Source organism: Electrophorus electricus, chromosome 6 (genome assembly GCF_041902795.1).
Source record: "Electrophorus electricus isolate QZ-2024a chromosome 6, ASM4190279v1, whole genome shotgun sequence".
Taxonomy (NCBI): Eukaryota; Metazoa; Chordata; class Actinopteri; order Gymnotiformes; family Gymnotidae; genus Electrophorus; species Electrophorus electricus.
In genome coordinates, this window is record NC_137502.1 from 25582704 (window position 1) to 25593226 (window position 10523).

General features: G+C 41.4%; 1 protein-coding gene across 1 annotated transcript; it reads right to left on the reverse strand.

Moving 5' to 3' along the window:
• Positions 1 to 790: 790 nt before the first annotated feature.
• On the reverse strand, positions 791 to 10523 carry LOC113589740 (extracellular calcium-sensing receptor-like). Its single transcript, XM_027029529.3, has 6 exons — positions 10330 to 10523; positions 9827 to 10127; positions 8828 to 9610; positions 8394 to 8618; positions 2648 to 2771; positions 791 to 2068 (listed from the first exon to the last, which is right to left on the reverse strand). Exons 1-6 carry the CDS (start codon positions 10518 to 10520, stop codon positions 1155 to 1157), a joined length of 2538 nt encoding a protein of 845 aa, XP_026885330.3. The 5' UTR covers positions 10521 to 10523; the 3' UTR covers positions 791 to 1154.

Here is a 10523-nt window from a genome sequence, read left to right on the forward strand (position 1 = left end):
CTTTCAGAAAATTTATTTTAATATTCCAATTATTTTCAAGATAACTAGCCATTAAATGAGGCAAACAGACCCAGTTGAACCAGATGAAGCAGAGAAATAATCAAATTGTGCTAGGTGTTCACTCTTTACAACCAGGGTTGGGAACAAACTAAATTTAATTCTATTGAAATATATGATTGAGATATATATATATATATATATATATATATATATATATATATATATATATATATATATATATATATATATATATATATATATATATATTTACTATGTAATATACATTAAATATTAAACTTCATTATATTGTTGTGACCATGTGACCAAACACCTCCAGTATTGTCATGGCTCACAACAGTTACCTCTTACCTGCTCTATTTAAGAACTGAGTCTATGCTTTCCCAATGTCTATCCCTCATCCCTCACCTGTTATTCTGTTTCAGGGCTTCTGCATATGGTTTTGACTTTCGATTTTTGGACTGCCTCTGACATACCTGTGTTTACCAGGTGTTATTATTTTGCCACAAATATTCCTGCCTCTGACTTTGGATTGACACCTTTTGTGATTTGTGCTCTTGTGCTCTCAGGTGCAACCAGTCTCTCGTCCCTTCATGGTAAATATGTGGCACTGGCATTTCTCCCTCAAAGATCACTATAAGATTGGCAGATCATTTCAGGTTTTGGGGGAGGACAATGACAGAGACTGAAAGACCCATTGTTTACCAATCATTTAATCATTTAATAAACAATAAAATAATCATAAATTATCTGATAAATTCAGGTCCAGGATTGTTACAGAAAAGATCTACTTAAATTCTACACATTCTTATATTAGTCAAGACTAGGCAACACACACATTTTCTTTTCTTAAAGAGAGATACATATCATAATCTGAATAAATACAGAAATGTATAATATAAAAAGATCTAATATTTAAAGTTTTAGAAAATAATTAAATACAACATATTATCACTAATGTGCTTCTTGTGAAAGTTCATTATGTTGCCAAAAATGTAGTTTACAACATATAATCATAATAAAAAAAAAAAAAATCAGTTTAAAGGCTTATTGCTGAGGCTAAAAAATAAACCTAAACATAACCTGTAAAGTTTATATATGGTGATGAACCTTTTTATTGTTTTTCTGTCAGAGTCTCAAAGGGCCTTAGAGGGCATTTTACCCATAAGGTGTTTCTTAGTATTCTGCTCGGGCCTAAACACTATTATGAAACATTTGGGAGCAAAAATACAAATAATCAAACCGAAGCTTGAGGCCAGAATAGCAAATATCTCAACAGCCACAGTGAATTTTCCAGGAGAGCTGACATAAGCTGGAATAAAGGTGATCCAAACTACACAGAATATGAGCATGCTGAATGTGATGAATTTAGCTTCATTAAAGTTATCAGGCAGCTTCCGTGCTAAAAAAGCCAAAATGAAACATAAAAGAGCCAGAAATCCTATATAACTCAGCACAGCCCAGAAACCTATGGCTGAACCTATGCTACATTCCAAGATGATTTTTTCCTTGTAGTGCTTTAAATTTTTAAAGGGGAAAGGAGGTGATATTTTTAACCAAATGACACAAATTAGGATCTGTACAAGAGTAAAGGAAAGAACACTGAGTCTCTGCTGTGGAGGCCCAAACCATTTCATGACATTACTTCCTGGAAGTGTAGCCCTGAAGGCCATTAACACCACTATTGTTTTCCCCAGAACACAGGAGATGCAGAGGACAAAGGTGATCCCAAACGCTGTGTGACGCAGCATACAGGACCACTCAGAGGGCCGACCAATAAAAGTAAGTGAACAGAGGAAACACAGAGTCAGAGAGAAGAGCAGCAGGAAGCTCAGCTCTGAGTTGTTGGCCCGGACTATAGGAGATGCCCTGTTTCTGTAGAAGATGGAAGCTACACATACAGCCACAAAGGTTCCAGCAACAGAGAACACTGTCAGGATAATGCCCAAAGTGTCATCCCAGGACAGGAATTCAACAGGCTTGGGGAGGCAGCTGTCTTGTTTGCCATTGGGCCAGAATTCAGGAAGGCAGTGCACACAGTCCAGAGAATCTAAGGGATTAAAATGGAAAGTAAGAATCCTAAAACAGAAATAACACTATGATTAAACCTGACATTGTAAATAGCATAACTGTAGCACAGGGGAGTCATAAATCTACATTATAGTTCCCTCCAGTAAACTTCTTTAAACTTCATTATCCATTCGGGGAAGCTATTTTTTGCTTTGCTGTACCTTCTCTATCTTAAAATGAATTTTTCCTTTTGACTTGCTCCTTACAACCAGCTTTCTATAAATTTGTTACTATGCCTGTTACAAAAAAAAAAAAAAAAATCAAAACTGAAATGAATGTCCTTAAGAGGAGCAATCAACTGTGTTAAGATTCTCTTTTCAGGTCATTTGTTGACATCAGCAACAAAGGATGTTACACACTTTTGTATACCATGTTAAGGTGGTCTGTTGAATTATAGGGTTTGGACAGCTCCTGTAGATAATAAAGATTAAATAAATCCAGAATTGGTCTGTCTCCTGCCATGTAATCACAATTAACAAATATATTATGTAGAATGCAAAAGGGCAAATGATAAGGGTTGTAAAATCTTAATTCATCATACTGTACAGTGATAGGCAACCTGTCATATTACTGATCTCTCCTTCAGCACATGGTATACAGTCAAAGCAGCAGACAGGCCTTCCCTTCTGTACTGCCTTCCTGGTGCCTGGAGAACAGCTCTCACTGCATACAGATACTATCACCTAAGAAAGAGATTATATGAACAAATGCAAATCTATTATAAGATCATCTAGTTCGGGTATATATCACAGATTATTGGAAGAACATTCTTATGGGCCACTATACAAGATGCTATATCCTGTATATTAGCCCTTTCCTGATAGCACCTAGGAAAGAAATTAGAGAAAGACACAAATGCATTCCTTCATGGTATGTATCAAACTCCAGTAGGTGAAGTCACTGTTTGATAGAGGTAGTTAGAGAGCTGTAATGTTGGTTAGTTCTATAATAATGTATCCATTTGGGGTGTCAGTCAGAATACTGGAGAGTTATGATGCCATTCAACACTCTTATGGAACTTCTAACACAGCATATTTGAACACAGCAAATTTGATGCGGGGACACTTATGGCCCCAGCTCTTCTAATTCCACCATCCCACATTCAGTCCACTCCAGTTTAATACAATGCCGGTTTGGATAGTCGTCTGGCATTCTGGTCTTGATTTCCATCTGCGGCACTCAAAACAGGTTCGCTGGTGCCTTTTCACAGCACAAACACTCATTGTAATCTTGGAAGAACATCTGTTTTGCTGGGTGATTGGAATCCATTACAATAGGGTGCACAATGCCAAAATCAGAATCAAAATTCTCAGCCTGCTTAAACCAGCCTCATACTTGCCTGAGCTCACTAACTTTGTCATACTCTGGGGATAGGCTAGTAATCACATACTGGATGGCACTGGTTTACCAGCCTTGAGAAGCTTGTAGTTATCCACAAAACTCTCCATCTGGACCTTTCTCATCACCAGTAGCGCTGCCTCCCAGTATGAGTCAGCTGTAGGACTACCTTGTTGAAGCACCACCCCATGACACTCCTGTGTGGCTGCCTCTATTTAATCTTTCCAACTATGCATGATGGTTCACCTTAGCAGTATCTTCATGCTCTGAAGCTTTCCAAGGGACATGTGAGGGCCAATCCGAAGGTGGGTGTAGAAAGAAATCTGGTCCCTGAGTCCATCTATTAGGAACTGTTAGATCCTTCAGGCACTTGCCTTGAGTGAGATAATTGGCCAGATTCCTTGCTGAGTCTATGTAACGCTATGCCCTCTGGTCAGTCAGTTCTTGAATCTCTGCTACCCTAGTTCACACAAATACCTTAACGTGACCTTAATGTACCTTAATGTGATTCTTGTATGGGTAAGGTAAGTCCACTATTCAAAAGCTTCATCAGCTGCAGAGCAGTCAGGGTAGCACAAAGCTCCAGTTTCAGTGTTGCTTCTGTGGGGCTACACATGACCTGGCCAATAGAAAGGCAAGGTGTATGTTCTTTCACCTATCTTCTGACTGGAGGTATGCCATGTGTGGATGCATGTAGCACCTAGTCAAGGCCCACAGGGCAGGTACTGAAGCACATCTTCTCCAAATTTTCAGGCTTGCAGATGACCTTTGAATCTTGAGGTTATCCCAGTCTCTGTGTCTTTCCCACAAGTGCTGGACAATCATTTTTCCTGTGTGGTGTATGGAGGGATGACACCGAGGGGGTCATTACAGCGTGCCAATACTCAGTTTATATTTCACAAGGTTGGCACATTGTAAATGAGAAGCCTAAGCTTGAAGCCTTATCTATCAGTTACACAGTGCCAGCTGAGGCTGAGGGTGGATGTACATGGATGTCTTGTCTTATGAGAGTCATATTTGTAGCTCAGATGATTTGGTGTCTGGGGCATCAGGAGCATTAGATGCCCACTGGCGAATGTCAAAACCTTCCAGTGCTAGATGTGTATGCAGTTCATCGTGCAAATGTCGCGCTTCCTGGTTTGAAGGCAAACTCTGGAGGTATTTATCCAGACAGAAACTTCTCTCCACAGAAAGTCATCTTTCTCCATTGTGACCAGGGATGAGGCATGTCTCTCAAAAGCAAAGGATACATAATAGGGGCTGTAAGTCAAGTTGAAGGACAGAACCTGCAACTCATAAGCATCTGGGGCATCATCTCTCCTCATGTTCCACCAGAAAAATCTAGGGGGGGGATGGGGGGTGTTGTCCTATGGTAGAAATGGAAACTGGTGGAATACCCCTTTAATATGTCATCTTATTGCAACAGAAAACTCCCTGAAGCAAAGAAGAACTCTCAATTCTGAGGGACTCAGGACTGGGCCAAGCAGCAAGGTTTCATTGATGTTGAGGCCCTGGTACTGAAAAGAGCAGCTGAATACAATGCAGTCCTTTCCATTGTGGGTCACCATATGGTGTGTGATGTACCAAGTTTCCCTGGTTGTCATTAAGTTTGCAGTGGGTTTTCAATGGCACCAGTAGATTTCTTTGTTTCAGCATTGTACACAACAGCCTTATCTGTTCTACACTTCTGAGGCTTGCCATCACAGCCTCCTTCTTGGCACAAAGCAGCGGTGTAACATAGCGAAGCACTTTATTTACTTCCATCCTGGTGGTTTCTGCTTCTAAATGCTTAATAGCTTCTTGCTCCTCAACTGCTTCTCAGTAAAGTATGGTAGGACATCTATTCGCCATAATCGCTTGATGTCTCTCTTCAGTTCTACCTCCATTGAGGAAAAGGACAGTAAAAGACACTATTGAGGTTGCAGCTGAGTTTCTATAAATGTAGCTGGTCCTTGCAATGCCCATTCCAACTTAGACTTAATGGTGGCTGGCACTCCAGGGGGGCCAATCTGGACAAATCTGAACAAATCTGGAAGGAGACGGCTGCACCTGTGATCATTTGCACACCCTGCCAAACTGTTGTCAGAGGTACGGATTCCATAGTACCTTCTATTCTCAGCTTGCAGGCAGCCACAGGTAGAAGTATAGTGTGCTCTGACCCGTCATCCAGGATGGCATAAGTGTAAAATGATGTGGCCTCATAGTGTAACAGAACCCTAATTATCTTGAGGGGAACGCATCTCCCATCGACAGGCCAGACCATATACAGAGATCAGTTATCAGCTAATCAAACAGAAATCTTCACTAGCTCCCTAGCAGTTGATGAAAGATAAGGAGATGTTTCCCCCGACAAATACTACATGTCTTTTCAGTTTACACTCTGCTGCTTGGTGCTCAGAGCCACAGCACCAACAACATCAGTTTCTTTGGAGTTTGGAAACTCCAGTCCGTGATCTATTCCTTACTGAAGGACTTAAAGGTTGTGCACTGACTGAGAAAGTGATCTTCTTTCTTGCAATAGGGACAAAAGGCTTTTGGTAGGGGCCTCCTGTTACCTCCTTTAGTTGCCTTTTGTGGAGGTGACTCACCAGCTGTCTCTTTTCCTGTGTGTAGTGTAGTGGCTGAATGAGCTGTGGGTCTGTGCACTGTGCCTGTTTCTGGCTCAGACTTTGCCCTTTGGAACCTGTCTGTCCCCCACTATTCTGGCACCAGGCTTCATAGTGTATGCAGTCTGAGAAGTCCAGAAGATTGCACGTTGTACTTGGCAGACCCCAGACATGCCCCCTGAACTCTGACCTCATCTCTTGTGGCAAGTTAATCAGAAGTCTCCACATGGGATTAACACATCAGTTCTGCTTCATCCTCCTGCCTTAGGATCTTTAGCAATCTCACAAGGGCTCTAATCTGTAACGAAATCACCTCTGAGTCTCTGCATCATATGTTTGGGGAATCCATTACTTGGGCAATCTTCGGGGCTAGTTTGCGTGGTTGGCTGAACCTCTCAGTCGGGGCTGCCATAATGTCTGTATAAAGGCATGGGGAGTTGAGGTACGAGGCTGTTAATAATCAAGCTTCTTCTAATTTCAGGTGATCCATTAAGATTTGATATCTGAATAGGTCAGTGGCTGCAGGAGGTTGTTCTCAGTTGTTATGCACTACGATCTTTAGTGAAAAGATCAGTTATATTCTGACGTGGACCTCAATAGGTGCTATCCATTGTGACGGACTGTCCATGAGGGAGCAATGGACCCTCAAAGGGTGACCTCTACCAGACATATGGTGTCCGCTGACAGGTGGTCTGCAGTCGGTGAGCTAGCTGAGCTGGCTGGGAGACAACTGCAGGGGACCTGTAGGGGGTTGAAGTATGAAAATTCATTACTTGAAGCTTACTCAGCATCTTCCCTAAGAAATCCAGCATCATCTAGTCTCTGGGAGGCACCAATATTTATGTGGGTAGGAATTAGCCTCAAGACTGATCATACAACCTGACTTCAGAGCGTGATTGTCTCTAAGATGGTTGGAGGTTGATACTGGTGAGGGTCAGACATCTCTGTGGAGGTGCAGGTAATTCAGCTGTCCTCTTCGAACCTGTATATATGCTGTGTTGTTTAAGGAAGAGTCAACTGGATGACTGCTCTTTGGCCAGGGCACAAAAGGACATAATCACTGAGGTACATAGGAAAATGGATTTGCCATCTCGGTCTTCCAGGTTTGGAATAGTCACCACTACACAAGGAGTTTAGCTGCATCCAAAAACAAAAAAACAAAATCCTACTCAAAGGACAAAAATGTTCGATAGATGTGGGTAGAGAGCTGTAATGTTGGCTGGTTCTATAATACTGTCTCCCTTTGGAGTGTCGGTCAGATCAACGGAGAGTTAGGATGCCAGTCAACACTTTAACAGCACTTCCAATACTGAAAGTTCAGTCTCAGGCTTGTCCTGTACAGACTGAACATTTGAGTGTGTATATTTGTATATTTATGTATGTAGGTGTGAGTGTGTGTGTGGTCTAGAATAGAAATGGAACATGCATTCTATCAGCCATTGCTCTCATTAACAGTACTAGGCAATTGTATGCAATAATAAACATTTGCTGTTTTCAGCAGTAGCTCAGTGATTAAGGTACTTGACTTGTAATTGGAATATTGCTGGTTCAAACCCTGCCACTGCTGAATTGCCCCTGAGCAAGGCCCTTAACCCTTAATTGCTCAAGCTGTAATTGGTCATAATTGTAAGTTGTGTTGGATAGAAGTGTCAGCTAAATGCTGTAAATAAATGTACTGTTATTAGATTATTTAATTAATACTTAGGTAGCACATCACCATCCCCCCACAAAATGAATGTGTCTTTTTCACCTATGCTCAAACATATGAAATGCTAGAACAACCGCTTCTAACTCGGCACAGAAATAACACTGTTTATTACAACTGGGGATTAAATATATACTAATACTACTGGTAATATTACCATTTAGCCATGTTAAACTCACAAATTCAACAGGCTAATTCTATTGCATGCTTACATTTAACATTTATAACAACTAAAATACTGACGACAGTGAAACATCTACTGATGACTATACTAAACAGTTACTGGTCAGCTCACATTAGGATCAAACACAGACTTCACACAATGTGAACAAAGACAAACAATCCCATGCAAATGTGTTCGATTGTCCGACTAGGAACCTCTGTCACCAATCTCTGATGTTACATGTGCGGCTGATCCTTGATGATGCATGCCTTTAGGGATGGGCTTTCCAACAGACACCATACTGCAGTTTAGTTCCCCTACTCAAAAATGTCTTATTAATTCATCCCATATCCAGCAAAACATTATACATTAAATCAGTTGTGTGGAAGAAAGAAACCACTGAACAGTCAATTGTTCCTGGCCTGGCCTTTAAGAACCTTTAGAAATTATAAAAAGGCCTTTATAGAAAAGTAAACGGTGTGTTATACATTACCTCTGTCTGTCCACCCACCCAGCTGATAGCACTGCTCATTCTGAACTCCTGTCCTCTCGGTTTGGATGAGTCATAGTAGCCCACTGATACAAAGTCTAAAGCACCATCTTTCTTAAACTGCCAGTTTATGAGCTCATAGAGAGCTGCAGGATCTCCACTGGAATCAAAGTTGACCTGATAGCCATTATTTGTAGTGAAATTAACTCTCTTGAGCTGCTCGAGTATCTGTATGATAGACACAACTTCATGAAAGTTCATTGCAATGCATGAATTCCTCTGTAAATACCATGCAGATCACCTACATATAACAATTAGTTTTGGAATACACGAGATTTCTTTACATGTAACTATTTATACAATTATTATACATATTATTTTAAGTAAAAAGAAAATTGTTGATTTTGAATTATAAATTGATTTTTTTTTCCCCATACCTGCCATTGAGCGAACTTCATGTTTTTGTCGCATTTCGTCTCATTACAAATAACACCATGTATTGCATGCGCTATGGCATGTGTAGCTTTATACACCATGTTAGTGATGCGCAGCTGAGACGTGTCTGTGTATGGGTTCTTTAGCGCGCGGATGTCCTCACTGCCGTCACATTCTCGCAGGAACTCTGAACCTTTCCGCCCTTTTAGGCTACAACTGAATGAGCTCTCCCAAAATTCCGTTAATATGGGTGATTTCGCGGCTTGAGCTGGAGAGAGGTCTAAAAGAAACCCCCGAAGACCTGGGATAACTGATCGAGGGACACCAAAACCTAACGCGCCAGCACACATGTTAAACCGAAGAAACTCTGGATGTGTGATCCACGCCTCGCTGCCTATCCACTGAAGCGGAGGAGCTGCTTTTCGTGTCAGTTCCTCCAAAAGAAACCTCATTTCGGCTATGTTAACAAAAGCTACTATTACCCGGGACGTTGATCTGCGGATGACATCAGCCACTCTCTCCAGTTTACTGCGCGGTTGTGTCCTGTAGTAGGCCTCGGAGTACTCCACACAGATCCCCTCCTCCTGCGCAGCCTTTAGGAACGATGCCATTCCATAGTTTCCGTAGTCTGAGTCGCTGCGCACTGCTCCAATCCATGTCCAGCCAAAATACTTCACCATTCTCGCCAATGCGGCCGCTTGGTGGTGGTCACTAGGTACCGTCCTAAAGAAGGCAGGAAACTGACTCTTATCGCTCAGACACGCGCAGGTTGCATAGTGACTCACCTGTAATTCAGTCAGAGGATGAAAGTAAAAATAACATTTAGTTGTTTAGTATTTTGATTATTTTTTAGATTTTTATTAGTTTTAAGTTATTATATTACACATATGCAAAGTCTTACATTAGACATGTTCGGACTAAATCATTATTTATTTATTTCCGATGAACGAAATTAACATTTTTGAACTATGACACCCTCTGGAGTAGCGTGTAATATTCACCTGTGGAATTCCAAAAAGACCGAGCATTCTGGCCATGCTAATTGACGGCGTGGAAGCAGAATCTCCTACGATCGCAGGTACAGTAGCAACTGCAGATTCTGAACTGCAATTCGTGTAATTGAAAACGGGTCCCACGCCGTTGGCAAATTGAAATGCAACTTTGATTGCCATCTGCACAGCTGAGCACGAGTCGTATATCTGGTAGCCTAACGTGATACCCGGTAGGAGGTCGGTTCTGTTGTTGATCTCGCGGATTGTAAATTCCATGGCTCGGGCAAAGCGCAACTCCCTGAAGTCCATGCTGTTGGGAGAGAGTAACAAAATTGAAATTAGGAAACCTCAAACAAAAGCATAGTATCTGGTGTTTTTTTATTTTAATTTTCACGGGAAGTATCACACAACAACAGAAAAGTCCTAAAAATATTTGACCATAATTGTCATTTCTGTGTAAGTCTAACATAATATTTTGCTCTGTGCTGTCCACTACACCCTCACAGACAGACCTCCCAGTGCACTGTAGCTTTGGTGGCAGCCTGGTATAGGTGTCCTGTTCTGCATTGGTGTAGTAATGAATGGTGAAAATCCCTCCAATGATAAAATCTCCATTCATAGACAAAATAGGCATCTGAGGCTCAGCCCACAGCCTGTAGCTAACTGTGTTTCCTTCACATCCTGCAAAGCTGAACACAGTCATCCA

Coding starts and splice junctions, on each gene's coding strand:
- LOC113589740 (XM_027029529.3), bottom strand. CDS start 10,520: ATGACTGTGTTCAGCTTTGCAGGATGTGAAGGAAACACAGTTAGCTAC. Junction 10,128..10,329: donor AAGCTACAGTGCACTGGGAG/GTCTGTCTGTGA, acceptor CTCTCCCAACAG/CATGGACTTCAGGGAGTTGC. Junction 2,772..8,393: donor GGGTGGGTGGACAGACAGAG/GTAATGTATAAC, acceptor TCTCTTTCTTAG/GTGATAGTATCTGTATGCAG.